Here is a 16,740-nt window from a genome sequence, read left to right on the forward strand (position 1 = left end):
TTAATGTGTTGTTACATGTTGTCTCATAGCGACGGATAAAGGCGGAACTGCCGCGGCTCCTCTCACACACAGCGGCTGAGCTAGCAGCAGGAAGAGCCTCCACGAGCTGAGCTAGCAGCAGGAAGAGCCTCCACGAGCTGAGCTAGCAGCAGGAAGTGCCTCCACGAGCTGAGCTAGCAGCAGGAAGTGCCTCCACGAGCTGAGCTAGCAGCAGGAAGAGCCTCAACGAGCTGAGCTAGCAGCAGGAAGAGCCTCCACGAGCTGAGCTAGCAGCAGGAAGAGCCTCAACGAGCTGAGCTAGCAGCAGGAAGAGCCTCCACGAGCTGAGCTAGCAGCAGGAAGTGCCTCCACGAGCTGCCGCGGACACACTTTGAGCCTTTCTCGCGGACGCCATCGCGAGGATCCTACGCTGCGTTCACAGTGGTGTGTGGAAGTGAGAAACGTCAGATATTAAAGTGTGGTAGTTGAACGGCCCAATATGTCATAGTTTATTGCTCTTTTACTGTGATTCGTGCCAAGTAGAGGCTAACACAGCTAGCTAAACAGAACGTTGTCACTAGCGTCATTTGTTTTACTTGCAATCACGTGAATATGGTGCATAGAAAGTGTTGAGTCATCATTCTCGCGGTGCCCAGGTTACCTGAAGGCAACGTGGTTGAGGAAGTTCTTTGTTATGCTGTCACTCATGATGCCACGCCCCTCTCAGTTGATGCCACGCCCCCTCAGTTGATGCCACGCCCCCTCAGTTGATGCCACGCCCCCACGCTAGATCAGGGTCAAAAGTCTGAACTGAAAAAAAGATTTGAAACCGAAAATATAAAACCTCAAATATCAAAATATATATGAAAGTCAAAAATGAAAACAATTCCAGAACTCAATCAAAATGATATTCAACACAACAAAAACTTTTCATTCACTTATTTTTATTTTGAATACATTGATGTATTTTTCAATGTTCAAAAACACAACTTGGACTTTCAGGTTCACATTTCTTTTTCAAATTAACAAAACCTTTGACCTGGATCCAGAGAAACCTGTTCATGTTGTTTTCATCTGACATTTGTTTCTTCTTGATATAAATATAGTTTCCTGTTTATTGTCTCTATTATCGATAGCAAAACTAAATACATTTATACTTCAATAGCTTTCTAAGTATTTGCTTTACAACTGATCTCTGAAACCTCTTGAACCTCAAACTGTTTCAAGAAATAATCCAGAATAAGATGTGATGGCTAGAATATGAAGTAATGTTGTTATTGTTTATCTTTGAAGTACAAGGTCTCATTAAGATGAACCACATAAAAAAGTAAACATCGTAAAAACAAATCAAACAAGAAATCACACTGAAAATGTTCATTAAAACCAAGTGGATCCCACCAGAGATCCTGTGTTCTGATTGGTTCTGAACTCCAGAGTCACCTGACAAACAGGAAGTGGTCCTCCAGCCGACCTGCCGAGGAATCTCGCCTGAGGCCGAATCCCAATGTCCCCCTTACGGACTCACAGACTTTGAGGGTTCAGGGTTTGAGGGTTTAGGGGGATGTTGGGATTTGGCTTGAGACTCCAGGTGAAGATCCCAAACACAATCCCGGTGCCTGATGGGTAATGTTTCCTCCCTGACGACGAGGATTACCAGTGGTGGTTCTTGGAGAGGTAGGCGATGAGCGCCACGGCCACGCCCACATAGATACCCGTCCCGATGGTGATCGACAGCACCGCCAGGAAGAGAACCCGCCTCGAACTGGAGCTCGCCAGGTGGAAGTCTCCTCTCGACACCGCCCTGTTGGTCTGAGGGGAGGAGCCAAAGAACAGAAGTTAACATATGTTTCTGTCTCAGGAAGGTTCTGAGTGTCCTCATGCTTCCTTTCTTATCTCCTTTAGCAAAGGGAACACAATGGATTACTGAGGGGGCCCCCCGGCCTTCACCTACAAAATGTCTCTCAAAGAGACACGTAAAAAACAGGAAGAGACACAAAAACACCATAAAGAGACATTCCCACTTCTTCACCTGTTTACCTCTTCACCTGTTCACCTCTTCACCTGTTCACCTCTTAACCTGTTCACCTCTTAACCTGTTCACCTCTTCACCTCTTAACCTGTTCACCTCTTCACCTCTTCACCTGTTCACCTCTTAACCTGTTCACCTCTTAACCTGTTCACCTCTTCACCTCTTAACCTGTTCACCTGTTCACCTCTTCACCTGTTCACCTCTTAACCTGTTCACCTCTTCACCTGTTCACCTCTTCACCTCTTAACCTGTTCACCTGTTCACCTCTTCACCTCTTAACCTGTTCACCTCTTCACCTGTTCACCTCTTCACCTGTTCACCTCTTCACCTCTTCACCTGTTCACCTCTTCACCTGTTCACCTCTTCACCTGTTCCCCTCTTCACCTCTTCACCTGTTCACCTGTCTGAGCCACACACCTGCCTGGTGACCCGTTAAGCTTGTTAACTCTTGTGGTCGAAGTTTTTCTCTGATTCACCAACAGGAAGTCATTTTAAATATAAACGTCTGTCTGTCTTAGATTTATAATGACAGAGTTAAAGATGAGAACATGCAGGTTATTCATTATTATTGTGATTGAGAAACCTGTACTTACACAGTGGTGGAAGAAGTACATACATGTAGTTAAAGTATTAATTGATCAGTAAAGTGTGACCTTGTGTTTTATATCTGATCCAAAATGATTTTTAAAGAGTTTAGGATTTTATCTGTTAAAAAACAATGCGACGACATTTAACTTGCATTAAAAAGGAAATTTTATATTTGACATTAACTGCAGAACTCACTTTGCTGATTCATTTATTCGGTAAAGCTGCTTTTAAAGAGATTTTAATTCAGCCTGTATTTCAAAATAAGAGCACACTTCTATTCACAACACCTTCGTTCAGGTTCAACAAATAAATCCTGAAACTGCTTAAAGAGAACCAAACTAGCTGAATAACAATAACCAGGATTATTTTAACTCCACTAACAAACACACTAACCGATGGAAACAAGCGTTCAGACACATTTTATTTTGACGATTTTCTCTAAATTGGGTGAAACGTTGCGATTCATTTGGCCGTTAATCTGCTTCACAAAGGAATCCTGAACGCTTGTGTTTGATGGAGGTTCATGAGGTTAATAACAGAAACCAGATTATGAAGCAGAGGAAGAACATCAGAGAGGAAGTATCCGCCGCTCTGCTTTTTAATCACTTTTTAATCAGGATGATGTGATCAGGAAGCAAAACATCCTGTTTAGTTTGAGACCTCAGGCTGCAGCGCAGATCTGTTCCTGATCCGTTTCTCTGGAACATGAGACGATGACGGCTGCAGCCTCAGTCCTGTAGACGTTACCGCTCAATGTTCTCCTTCAATAATAAGACTTCTAGCAGAGAGAAACCATTCACACACACACAGGACACAGGAGAACCCTGTACTTTCATTATAATCATCATTATTATTGATGGAAGTGGTTCACACTGTGATTTGTTCAGCTGATAATCGTTCGATACCAGGACCCTGAAACTTCATTCACTTTTTAAAAGTTATAAATGCTCAAAAACACAAATCCTTTATCTAAAGCACTGTTAACCATGTTCAATTAAAGTTCTTTATCAAATAGACACAATAAAAGTAAACTTTCAGCTTTTAAAAGGATGTTTTGAGTTCAGAGTGGCCGTGGTTGTTAAAGTGATGAAAACCAGACCACCACACCAGACTCTCTAGAAGCATCCTGTTCTGTGATTGGCTGAAATCTGAGGCTGTAACTCAATGTTAATGGTTCGGTTAGTGTTTTGATGAATGTGACCCGATGTGTAAGTAAAGTAAGACTTTATGATCAGGTTTGACCATCGGGACACGTTTGACCATCGGGACACGTTTAACTATCGGGACACGTAATTACCTTCTTGGACCCGGACGAGCCCCATTTGGGGTTCACTCGGTTCCGACATTCGGTTCATCTTCACGAGACACTGCTCTACTGCTAACGTCTCACTCCCCTCCAGCTCTCTGACCACTGACTTCCTCCACCTGCCCACATGGTTTCTGCCCGTAGTCGTCTTCGCTCCCTCTCCCTGGCTGATCTTTCCTACTACTACTAATCTGCTGATACTACAAGTATTCAGCAATTCATTAAAGGTTACATGTACTACTGACTCTGCTACTACTAAAATACGAGTAGTATTACCAGTACTACTATTGGAAATCTATTCATATTAGAGCAAGTACTACTGCTACTGCTTGTGCTGTTATTGGTACTCAAACCTGATCTACAACTGCAGTATTACCAGTAGTAATACTGGCAATCTGTCCATATTAGAAGTAGTATTGGTACTACTAATGGTATTCTACTCAAACCACTGCTAGTATTACTGTAGCTGGTAATGATAGTACTCCTAGTGCTTTACTAATACTACTAGTAATACTGCTACTGTTCCTGATGGTACCAGTACTACAAATAATACTACTGCGTCAGGTCATGATGCCTCAGGTGTGTCAGGCTTAGCTCAGGTGTGTCAGGCTAGCTCAGGTGTCTGTGGGCGTGTCCTCAGGTGTGTGGACTAGCTCAGGTGTCTGTGGGCGTGTCCTCAGGTGTGTGGACTAGCTCAGGTGTCTGTGGGCGTGTCCTCACCTGGTGCGACAGGTAGAAGGCGGCGATGCCGAGCGGCCAGAAGCAGCACAGCATGGAGAAGACGCTGAGGCCCAGGTGATCTTTGGGAGGCATCAACAAGAAGGTGTCTTCGCTCTCTGATTGGCTGGAGTATTCACTCTGATGACATCACACAGGTGAGTTTACATGGTTACCTGCAGTGTTAAGACTCTGAGAGATTAATATCTGATGGATGAATTAAATCCTTTATGACACACATCACTGATCTTCTCTGAGACTAAGAAGATGGCGCCGTGCCAGCGGCTGCCTGTGTTTTAATTTGTAGTCCTTTTGTTCACCTTTCCTCTCTTCTTTTGTTCTTTTTCCTTCATGTTTAGTTTAACTTATGGTCAGACAACGGACCGTAACTTTTTCTCAACTTTTCTCGTGGCTTTTCTGTTTCTCTTTTGTAACGGAGAGCCTCACACAATGACGGGGCCTCTGTCTATTCCCGCGATCAGCTGATTGTGCTGAGCAAACCGAGGCTTTTGCCCGGCGCCAGGCCTGAGATCCCGGAGGAGCTGTGGAGCAGGGCTCGGGGCTGCAGGTCGGGCGCTAAGCGGAGGGCTATGACGAGGAAGTACAAACCTTCGGTACCGGCGATTATAACGGGGAGGAAGAATAAGACGGACGAGCTTGGCGCGCTGGTGAAGACCGAGAGGGACTTCCGTGAGCGTAGCGTCATGTGTTTCACGGAGACTTGGCTGCACACAGACTTCCAGGATCACAGTGCGTCGCTTCCCGGCTTCAGGACTGTTCGGGCGGACAGAGACGTCATACAGAGCGGTAAGAAGAGAGGTGGTGCAATCCCGACCATGTGTGTGTGAAGGAACGCTTCTGTAGCCCGGACATTGAACTGTTAGCTGGGGGGATGCGTCCTTATTATTTGCAGAGGGAGCTCTCGTCCGCCATTGTTGTGGCTGTGTACGTCCCTCCATCAGCTGACGCTGAGGCAGCAGTGGACACCATCCAGTCCACTGTGTCTGGACTGCTGAGTCAACACGCTGGTGCATTTTTGGCAATTACTGGAGACTTTAACCTCAACACTCTGGATAAAGCTCTGCCGACCTTTCACCAGTATGTTGACTGCCCCACACGGAACAATACAACTCTGGACCTTCTGTGTGCTAATGCAAAGGATGCTTACAGGTCTGATCACAACCTGATCCTGTTGACACCCAGGTATGTTCCTCTGGTGCAGAGGCTGCCTGTGACAACCAGGACCCTGAGGAGGTGGTCTCAGGAGGCTAATGACGCCCTGCAGGACTGCTTTGAGTCAACGGACTGGGATGTGCTGTGTGGACCACATGGGGAGGACCTCAACAGCATGATGGACTGCATCACTGAATACATTACATTCTGTGAACAGACCGTCATTCCATCCCGGACTGTGCGCTGCTTCCCCAACAACAAGCCATGGATCACCAGTGACCTGAAAGCTCTTCTCAACAAGAAGAAAGCAGCTTTCAGGTCTGGGGAGGGACGAGCTCAGGAGAGTCCAGTGTGACCTGAAGATGAAGATCAGGGAGGGCAAGGACTCCTCCAGGAGGAAGCTGGAGGCCAAACTCCAGCAGAACGTGAGGGAGGTGTGGACGGGATGAAGCAGATCACCGGCTTCAAGGTTGGAGGGAGACAACCAGGGGGCTCCCTGGAGAGGACAGACGAGCTAAACTCTATCTTCAATAGGTTTAGTTCACAGCCCTCATCTGTCTCCTCCTCACACCTCACCTCCCAAACACCTCCCCCTCTGTCCCCCTGGTGAGCTGCATGGACACAGAGCCTCAACATCAAAGGGCTCTTCCCCCCCCCCTCTCTGTGACGACTGGTTAGGAGACAGCTGGAGAGACTCCACCAAGGAAAGGCTGCAGGACCTGATGGCATCAGCCCCAGGGTCCTGAAGACCTGCACCACCCAGCTGTCTGATGTCCTGCAACACCTCCACAACCTGAGCCTGAAGCAGGAGAGAGTCCCGGTGCTGTGGAAGACGTCGAGCCTGGTTCCTGTTCCATAGAAGACGACTCCATCAGGCCTCAACGACTACCGACCGGTTGTCCTCACATCTCATGTGATGAAGGTGCTGGAGAGGCTGGTCTTGGCCCACCTCCGGCCTCAGGTGAGATCCTCACTGGACTCTCTGCAGTTTGCATCCCAGCCTCGTGTGGGAGTGGACGACGCCATCACCTACCTGCTGCAACGAGCTCAGTCACACCTGGATGAACCGGTGCTCTGTGAGAATCACTGTCTTTGACTTCAGTGCATTCAACACCACCAACCAGTGCTGCTGATGAGGAGCTGCGGGTGGTGGTGGTGGTGGTGGTGGTGGTGGTGGTGGTGGTGGTGTTGGTGGTGGTGGTGGTGGTGGTGATGGTGGTGGTGGTGGTGGTGGTGATGGTGGTGGTGGTGGTGGTGGTGGTGGTGTTGGTGGTGGTGGTGATGGTGGTGGTGGTGGTGGTGGTGGTGGTGATGGTGGTGTTGGTGGTGGTGGTGGTGGTGGTGATGGTGGTGGTGATGGTGGTGGTGGTGGTGGTGGTGGTGGTGGTGGTGGTGGTGATGGTGGTGGTGGTGGTGGTGGTGGTGGTGATGGTGGTGTTGGTGGTGGTGGTGGTGATGGTGGTGGTGATGGTGGTGGTGGTGGTGGTGGTGGTGGTGATGGTGGTGGTGGTGGTGGTGATGGTGGTGATGGTGGTGATGGTGGTGGTGGTGGTGGTGGTGGTGATGGTGGTGGTGGTGGTGGTGGTGATGGTGGTGATGGTGGTGGTGGTGGTGGTGGTGGTGGTGGTGGTGGTGGTGATGGTGGTGGTGGTGGTGGTGGTGGTGGTGGTGATGGTGGTGATGGTGGTGGTGGTGGTGGTGGTGGTGATGGTGGTGGTGGTGGTGGTGGTGGTGGTGGTGGTGATGGTGGTGGTGGTGGTGGTGGTGGTGATGGTGGTGGTGGTGGTGGTGGTGGTGGTGGTGGTGATGGTGGTGGTGGTGGTGGTGGTGGTGGTGGTGGTGGTGATGGTGGTGGTGGTGGTGGTGGTGGTGGTGGTGGTGGTGGTGGTGGTGGTGGTGGTGGTGTTGGTGGTGGTGGTGGTGGTGGTGATGGTGGTGGTGGTGGTGGTGGTGGTGGTGGTGGTGATGGTGGTGGTGGTGGTGGTGGTGGTGGTGGTGTTGGTGGTGGTGGTGATGGTGGTGGTGGTGGTGGTGGTGGTGGTGGTGGTGGTGATGGTGGTGTTGGTGGTGGTGGTGGTGGTGGTGATGGTGGTGGTGATGGTGGTGGTGGTGGTGGTGGTGGTGGTGGTGATGGTGGTGGTGGTGGTGGTGATGGTGGTGGTGGTGGTGGTGGTGGTGGTGGTGGTGGTGGTGGTGATGGTGGTGGTGGTGGTGGTGGTGGTGGTGGTGGTGGTGGTGGTTAACGCGTCCACCGTCTCCTGGATCACTGACTACCTCACAGGCGGACCACAGTTTGTTCGACTGGGCCGTGTGCCGTCTGATACGGTACAGTAAATTCATTGGAGCCGACCTTCATCATTAGAAATGTCACTCAATCAGAGGTCACGAGAATAATCAGTTCTCTTAAATCTTCCAAAACAAAGGATATATTTGGTATGGATGCAGTTATGCTCAAATAATTTAGCACAAAACTAACAGATCCCATCAGCAAAATCATCAACCTCTCAATCTCTCAGAGCATGTTTCCCAGTGTTTGGAAGTTGGCTGCTGTTGTTCCAGTATTCAAAGATGGAGATCCGCTTTCTACCTGTAATTACAGACCCATCAGTATCCTGCCAACAACATCAAAAGTTGCAGAGAAGTTGGTAGCTGAGCAAATGATCTGCCGTTTGAATACCAGTTCTTTTGCCCTTCACCCAATGCAATTCGTCTTCAGAGCCAATTATTGTCCTGAGGTGTTGTTGTTGTATTTCTTGATCTCAAGAAGGCATTTGACTGTTAATCATCGTATTCTTTTGTCCAGGTTGCCCAGCTACAATGTCTCCTCAGGTACACTGAAATGGATTGAATCGTATTTGCTAAATAGATCACAGTTTGTCCAAACACACAACTATCAATCTACTGCCCTCCACTTGTCCACAGGCGTCCCACAAGGATCTGTCCTGGGCCCACTGCTGTTCTCTTTATCTAGCAATGATCTGCCATCAGCATGCCCTGACACCAACATCCACATGTATGCAGATGAAAACAGTATGTTTTTTACCAAAAGCTCTGGTGGTGTAGAGCCGGATGTCTTTGTATCTGGGGAGAGGCTCCGGTTGATCCTGACTACAAGTATCTCTGAGGACTTTTTGATTCCAAATTATCATTCAAATCTCAGGTGACAAAGGTCTGTAACCGGGTCAAATTTAATCTATCAAATTTCAGGTCCACACGAAACTACATGTCAACAGAGGCAGCTAAGACACACATGGAATCCATCCCAGAGACCACTAGAGAACCACAGACATACAGTTCATTTAAAGCTCAATTCAAGAAGTGGTCAGTTAGTACCCAGCTCTGTCAGCACTAGAATGGAACTGCACCTCTGTCTGTGTTGAACTTCTGTCTGTTAATAATATTAATGTTCTCACTTTTTTTCATTGTTTGTGCACGCATTGTAAAGCGTCAATATTGTATAACCTTTTAAATGTAATCTTATATTCTGTTTTTAGGTTTGTTTTGTAACTTCTGCCTCACTACAGATGAAAAACAGCCTTTTGGCTAACTCTGGCACATTTACAGAAATGTTTTTATTAATGTGCACCGTCCTTTATCAAATAAACCAATAAATACGGTGGTCAGTGGTACTGGAGCCCCACAGGGAACCGTTCCGTCTCCTTCCTGTTCACCTTGTACTCCACTGACTTCCAGGACAACTCGGGGTCATGACCTCTGCAGAAGATCTCTGATGCCTCTGCAGTGGTCGGGTGTATCAGGGACGGGAGGAGGAGTACAGGGCAGCAGTGGAGGACTTTGTGGAGTGGGCCGGTAGAATCACCTGCTGCTGAACGTGGCCAAGACCAGAGAGATGGTGGTGGACTTCAGGAGGAAGACGACGGCTCCACAACCGCTGAGAGTTGTGGGAGAGGAGGTGGACATGATGGAGGAGGACAAGTTCCTCCATCAACAACAGACTGAACAGACTGGTTCAGAGGCTCCATCACTGGCTGCAAACAAGACAATGTGGAACAGGTGGTGGAGAGGAGGACTCTGAAGAAACTACTCTCCATACGGGATCACCAGGACCCCCCTCTGACCCACCTGCTGCAGGGACAGACTGATCGAAGGAGAAGAGGGAGGAGAAGAGGAATGAGAAGAGGACAAGAAGGAGAAGATGAAGAAGGAGAAGAAGAGGAAGAAGAAGGAGAAGAGGAGGAGAACATGAATCTTCACCTCAAGCTCCTGGAACTCGTCGTCGTCGTCGACGTCGTACGACACCGTGTGGATCTTTGCGTCAGCAAACAGCAGCGCCTCCTTTGTGAAGGAGGAGGAGGCGTCTGGACCTAGCCCCTCGATGAAGGAGGTCTCGCAGCACTCTCCTCCCCCGGCCTCCCCCCACAGGAGGAGGCCAGGGGTCGGCCTGAAGCGGGGGTCCGACACCTCCTGCTGGGGGAGGAGAGCGCCAGGGTTCAGGAGCTGAGGAGGACCCCCACCTCCTCCTCCACTGCTCCTCTCCTGAGGAGGAGGGCTCACCACCAGGTGACCTTGATAAAGAGGAGCAGAGTACACCAGCAGCAGTGCCTCCCGAGGCTCCGCCCCCAGCCGGTGGGTGTCGATGAGGCCGTTTGGTCTGCGGGTGTCTCCTCCTCCACCTCCTCTCCACACTTTTCCTCTCTCCATCCCTCCTTGAGGGGCGTCTCTCAGAGGAGGTCAGAGGCTGAACTCTGTTGAGAAACAGAAAACAACAACAATAGAACAACAACACAACAACAACAACAATAGAACAACAACAGAACAAGAATACAATAAAGATGTTTTATCCTGATCAATACTTTTCATTTGTATTGATCAGAAACACACGATGCTTCCTTCACTAGTGGACAAGGAGACTTGAGTTCATCCTGAAGGAGACATGAAGGATGGACCAAAGGACAGAGACACACATCAAATAATCAAATAATCAAATAATCCTGCATATTGATAACAACGCTGAGCTTCACGCGCGCATACATACACGCACGCGGACGTGTACATCCCGTAGTCACGTGTTTACATGTTTACTCTCCGGTGGGATCCTGAATACCGACACTGTCACCGCCTCTGACGTCATCCCGGTGATGCTAAACATGTCGTGTGATCACGAGCGCACACACTCACCTCCCAAGGTGAGACCCTCCGATCCCCTCCTCCGTCCTACAGCCGCCCTCAGCGCGCTCTGAGCCGGCTACAGGAGCCGAGAGAGACCCGGTGGGTCTGGATGGTCCGGAGCTCCGATAGAGAGGAGAGACGGGCGGGCAGGAAGGTGTGTGTGTGTGTGTGTGTGTGTGTGTGTGTGTGTGTGTGTGTGTGTGTGTGTGTGTGTGTGTGTGTGTGTGTGTGAGTGAGTGTGTGTGAGAGTGAGTGAGTGAGTGAGAGAGAGAGATTTATTATAATATACTTTGTCTGGAGTATATAATAATATATTATATACAATATAATAATAATATCTAATATATTATTATATATTATTAGAGAGGGTATTCTTAGTTCACATTCCAAACCAATAGGTGGCGTTAATGCACCTGAAGCTGTTTGCCAACCGCCATAAAACTCAAAAGAAGAAGAAGACGCTGGCAGAGGAATTAGACGTAGAAGAAGAAGAGTGCTGCTCCCTGTCACAAGTGCGCAAATGCGCATCCAGCAGCGGAGCGGACCTCCGGTGCAAAGTGACGAGACGAACACCTGCAGACCGGGAACCGACACGACGGGACGGAAGAGAAACCAGCGCGCGAGAGGGGAGACAGAAACGAGGGGGGAGGTCGTCGGCGACACGGCGGGTAAGACCTAAAACACACCGAACTGCGTTCAGAAACACGCGAATAATGCGCAGCTATGCGTGTAACCCACGATATGTAAACAGAAACATCGCGTTCGAGGTGTTGTCTGATGGACCTTAATGCACTCGAACTAATCAAACAATAAGGAATTAACTTTGTAAGCTGTTTTATTCCAATAATATTCCTCCACCGACGTAGCGTCAGAATGCAGGATGTGAAGTGATATAGAAGTTGTGTATTTATTAGTGTACTTTCTTAAGAAGTGTGTACATCCCGAATGTAACACTTGATGCTGTGGAATCCTGGAAACGTTTCACACTTGAATTCATCTTTGCTCGTAGTCAGTGACGCGTTAAATGACGTTCTGCTGTCAACAACGGTCGCGTGAGAGAGAGCTGGTGTTAGCATGCTAGCTAGCTAACTAGATGTTCTGTGAAAGTGCGCAGAAGTGACCTGCGCATCTGACACGCAGAAGAGAGTGCTAACGTTAGCAGGTTAGCGGTTAGCTCGGCGGTCAGGTTTACGTTGCAACATCAGGGACCCGGCTATTTACTGGGACCAGATAACTTCACAGCCGCTAGCTAGCTAGCTGGTGTTAGCAATAATAACACCTACGTAATGTCAGTATGAGCTAACTGTGTGTGTGTGTGTGTGTGTGTGTGTGTGTGTGTGTGTGTGTGTGTGTGTGTGTGTCTGTGTTATAAGTGTGTGTGTGTGTGTGTGTGTGTGTGTGTGTGTGTGTTATAGATGTGTGTGTGTCTGTGTTATAAGTGTGTGTGTGTGTGTGTGTGTGTGTGTCTGTGTTATAAGTGTGTGTGTCTGTGTTATAAGTGTGTGTGTGTCTGTGTGTTTTATAAGTGTGTGTGTGTGTCTGTGTTATAAGTGTGTGTGTGTGTGTTTGTGTTATAAGTGTGTGTGTGTTATAGGTGTGTGTGTGTGTGTTATAGGTGTGTGTGTCTGTGTGTTTCTTCAGTAATTAGACCGACCCCTGCTAATAAACATCTGGTTTCAGAGAAAGAGGAACTGACATTAACTCATTCCAAGGTGTGTGTGTGTGTGTGTGTGTGTGTTTGTGTGTGTGTGTGTGTGTGTGTGAGATAGCATTAGGGCTGCAACTAACGATTATTTTAATAATCGATTAATCTGTGGATTATTTGTTCGATTAATCGAGATTTATATATATATATATGGTATAGTATAGGAGGAAGTAGATGACCTTAATTATTGATCTCTAATAATAATAACGATGTCTCCTCAGCGACCATGGTGGGCGAACGCCGCAATGGGAACCTGCTGGTCCAGCTGGGCCCGAGGCTGCAGGCGTACCCAGAGGAGCTGATCCGTCAGCGCCGCAACCACGACGGACAGACGGAGTACCTGATTCGCTGGTGCCTTGTCACCATCGACGACGGCTCCGGCTCCGGGGGCGGAGCCTGCGAGGCGGGCGGGACGTGCGGCGGCGGCTCCGGCGGCTCCGGCGGCGGCGGCTCCGGGTCAGACGGGTCCGGTGGCTCCACGTCAGGAGAGAGCAAACCGGAGAACATCCTGATGTGGATGTCCACGGAGGACGTGTACGCCAACTGCCCCGGCCTGCTGGGGAAGAGGAAGTCGGATCCGCAGCAGCAGGAGGCGCAGCGCGGCGAGGCCTCCGACGGCGGCGCAGAGTTCCCCGCCGACGTCACCTTCGACGAGGTGGAGCTGTCGGACATGAAGCAGGACGTGAAGAACCTGGTCTGTCGAGCCAGGAAGCAGATGGCCAAGAAGAGCGACTTCTCCATCAGCATCACGCACACCATCCACGTGCTGAGCGCCTACGCCGCCATCGGCTCGCTGGTCGGCGTCTTCAAGGAGACCGGCGCCCTCAACCTTTTGATGGAGCTGCTCTGCAACAAGGAGACGCAGACGCGACGCAGCGCCGGAAAGATGCTGCGAGCGCTCGCCTCACACGACGCAGGTAAAACCTTCACTTACAGGGAAACGCTGCTCTCTGATTGGCTGACAGGTGTCTGATGAGGTCATGTGGACACATGCTTTACATAGCTGACAAACCGGTCTGGCCTGGTCTGGTCTGGTCTGGCCTGGTCTGGTCTGGTCTGGCCTGGTCTGGTCTGGTCTGGTCTGGTCTGGTCTGGTCTGGTCTGGTCTGGTAACAGCACCCTGTCTGGTTTGCTGTGTCATTATCGTTCATATCTACATCCACTGTGTTTATGTGTTTTTCATCCATCACTTCCTCTTCTTCTTCTTTTTCTTCTTCTTCTACGTCTTCTTCTTCTTCTACTTCTTTTTGTGGGCGGGGAGCAGCTGAGTCATTGCAGCGTTCGGGGTGATGACATCAGACCAGAGGAGAGCTCTGACTCTGTTTCTCAAAAACACAAACACAGCTTCCTTCTTTTAGCATTTTGCTAGAGACATCATGTGACGAAGTTTAAACCAATGGGCCTTCAGCGAGGCAGAGAGGGGGGGCGGGGCCACACAGATCCTCTGTTAGACACAAGATGCTGCTCTAGGATCTATGTGGAAGCAGCTAAAATATGCTGAGTCATCCTGGATCACGACTGATGTTTGACTGGTGGGTGTGACGCGTCTCTCACAAACACATCTAACGACTACCGAGGCTGAAACGACACTAACGCAGCAGTGTTTACGTCCACGTTTACCAGCTGGCAGTCTTCTTCTGTCTGTCCTCTTGTCTCTGTGTCCTCTTTGTCTCTCTGTGTCCTCTTTGTCTCTCTGTGTCCTCTTTGTCTCTCTGTGTCCTCTTTGTCTCTCTGTGTCCTCTTTGTCTCTGTGTCCTCTTTGTCTCTCTGTGTCCTCTTGTCTCTGTGTCCTCTTTGTCTCTCTGTGTCCTCTTGTCTCTGTGTCCTCTTTGTCTCTGTGTGTCCTCTTTGTCTCTGTGTGTCCTCTTTGTCTCTGTGTGTCCTCTTGTCTCTGTGTCCTCTTGTCTCTCTGTGTCCTCTTTGTCTCTGTGTCCTCTTTGTCTCTGTGTGTCCTCTTTGTCTCTGTGTGTCCTCTTTGTCTCTCTGTGTCCTCTTTGTCTCTGTGTGTCCTCTTGTCTCTGTGTCCTCTTTGTCTCTGTGTCCTCTTTGTCTCTGTGTCCTCTTTGTCTCTGTGTGTCCTCTTTGTCTCTGTGTGTCCTCTTTGTCTCTGTGTCCTCTTTGTCTCTGTGTGTCCTCTTTGTCTCTCTGTGTCCTCTTTGTCTCTCTGTGTCCTCTTTGTCTCTGTGTGTCCTCTTTGTCTCTGTGTGTCCTCTTGTCTCTGTGTCCTCTTTGTCTCTCTGTGTCCTCTTTGTCTCTGTGTGTCCTCTTGTCTCTGTGTCCTCTTTGTCTCTGTGTCCTCTTTGTCTCTCTGTGTCCTCTTTGTCTCTGTGTGTCCTCTTTGTCTCTGTGTGTCCTCTTTGTCTCTCTGTGTCCTCTTTGTCTCTGTGTGTCCTCTTGTCTCTGTGTCCTCTTTGTCTCTGTGTCCTCTTTGTCTCTGTGTCCTCTTTGTCTCTGTGTGTCCTCTTTGTCTCTGTGTGTCCTCTTTGTCTCTGTGTCCTCTTTGTCTCTGTGTGTCCTCTTTGTCTCTCTGTGTCCTCTTTGTCTCTCTGTGTCCTCTTTGTCTCTCTGTGTCCTCTTTGTCTCTCTGTGTCCTCTTTGTCTCTCTGTGTCCTCTTTGTCTCTGTGTGTCCTCTTTGTCTCTGTGTGTCCTCTTGTCTCTGTGTCCTCTTTGTCTCTCTGTGTCCTCTTGTCTCTGTGTCCTCTTGTCTCTGTGTCCTCTTTGTCTCTCTGTGTCCTCTTGTCTCTGACTTTGTCTCCTCCCGTCCCCCTACAGGAAGTCGTGCGTACGTCCTCTTGTCCCTCAGTCAGCAGGACGGCATTGAGCAGCACATGGACTTTGATAACCGCTACACTCTGCTGGAGCTGTTTGCAGAGACCACGTCCTCAGAGGAGCACGGCATCTCCTTTGAAGGGATCCACCTTCCTCAGGTACCGACGCCCACTCCTCTAGGAGACACTGATTAATAATATTAATATTATTATTAATAATATTAATATTATTAATATTATTAATATTGCTTGTGATTGATAACACGTCTCGTCCGTGCTCAGATTCCTGGGAAGCTTCTGTTCTCTCTGGTGAAGCGTTACCTGTGCGTGACGTCACTGATGGACAAGCTCAACACGGCGGGGGGGGCGGAGTCAAACTCTGACAGACAGGATGGCGGCCCCTCCCCCGCCTCCTCCACCTCCTCCAGCACCGCCCACCAGACGGATCACCTCCGCGTTCAGCGAGAGTTCGACTTCACCGTGGCGATGGCCAACCTCATCTCAGAGCTGGTCCGCGTGATGGGCTGGGACCGGAACCGCCGGTCCCCCGACGGCTCCGACCACGGCCCGGGAGGAGGCGGGGCCTGTAGGGAGGAGCCTGGGGAGGAGGCGTCCCGTCCCGTCCTCAGGTCCATCTTCCAGCCTCGTTTCTGCACCTCCCCCGTTGTCCTCACCGCCACCTCCACCGTAGCCGCTCCTGTAGCCGCCGCCGCTGCCTCGCCACCCAAGAAGAAGACGGGGAACGGATACAAAACGCGCTCCGACTTCGCCAGCCGCTCGGCCTACGTGGAGTACGTCCAGGACAACCTGAAGAGCGGCATGATGGTCCGCATGCTGGAGGACTACGAGGAGGTCAGCGCCGGAGACGAAGGAGAGTTTCGCTACAGCAACGACGGCTCGCCACCTGTTCAGGTGAGCAAACAAAGATCTGCTGCTCACGCTGAAATCTACTCCAGGGAGCACGTTGGTACCACGAGGTTATCATCATGTTTGTGAACGCTGCCGTTAGAGGCTGTTAGAGGCTGTTAGAGGCTTTTAGAGGCTGTTAGAGGCTGTTAGAGGCTGTTAGAGGCTGTTAGAGGCTGTTAGAGGCCGTTAGAGGCTGTTAGAGGCTACAGCTCCTCCTGCTGGAGGAGGAATAAAGACCATTAAAAGCATCAAAGCATGAGGCAAAAGAAAAGGAGATTTAAACACAATGAAGAACATTGAAACATTAAGAACAGTCATTAGAACTAAAGCAGTGTAAGAAATAGAATACAGTAGTAAAATGCAGGAAATGTATTAATATCCTTCAATGTGTTGAATTAAAGGCAGCAAACAGAGAAGTCTTCAGTCTGGATCTAA

At 49.5% G+C, this 16,740-nt stretch overlaps 3 protein-coding genes across 4 annotated transcripts in view; 2 read left to right on the top strand and 1 right to left on the bottom strand.

The window, feature by feature from the left end:
- Positions 1-1,413: 1,413 nt before the first annotated feature.
- On the bottom strand, positions 1,414-10,454 carry syndig1 (synapse differentiation inducing 1; the record flags this gene model as incomplete). Its single annotated transcript, XM_079168455.1, has 3 exons — positions 1,414-1,788; positions 4,623-4,760; positions 10,008-10,454. 3 exons carry the CDS (start codon positions 10,452-10,454, stop codon positions 1,630-1,632), a joined length of 744 nt encoding a protein of 247 aa, XP_079024581.1. The 3' UTR covers positions 1,414-1,629.
- Positions 6,709-8,969, top strand: LOC306703437 (uncharacterized protein; the record flags this gene model as incomplete). Its single annotated transcript, XM_079169414.1, has 4 exons — positions 6,709-6,868; positions 7,107-7,213; positions 7,481-7,751; positions 8,953-8,969. 4 exons carry the CDS (start codon positions 6,709-6,711, stop codon positions 8,967-8,969), a joined length of 555 nt encoding a protein of 184 aa, XP_079025540.1.
- Positions 10,455-11,382: 928 nt separating the features above from the next.
- Positions 11,383-16,740, top strand: part of cul9 (cullin 9) — a 30,682-nt gene continuing 25,324 nt past the window's right edge. For both annotated transcript variants that reach the window (XM_079169180.1, XM_079169181.1), the window contains exons 1-4: positions 11,383-11,590; positions 12,849-13,544; positions 15,401-15,555; positions 15,679-16,308. In XM_079169180.1, the coding sequence (XP_079025306.1) occupies positions 11,443-11,590; positions 12,849-13,544; positions 15,401-15,555; positions 15,679-16,308 (1,629 nt within the window). In that variant the 5' untranslated portion in view covers positions 11,383-11,442. The remainder of the gene's footprint in view (positions 11,591-12,848; positions 13,545-15,400; positions 15,556-15,678; positions 16,309-16,740) is intronic.

This window comes from Pholis gunnellus, assembly GCF_910591455.1.
Source record: "Pholis gunnellus genome assembly, chromosome: 11".
Lineage (NCBI taxonomy): Eukaryota > Metazoa > Chordata > Actinopteri > Perciformes > Pholidae > Pholis > Pholis gunnellus.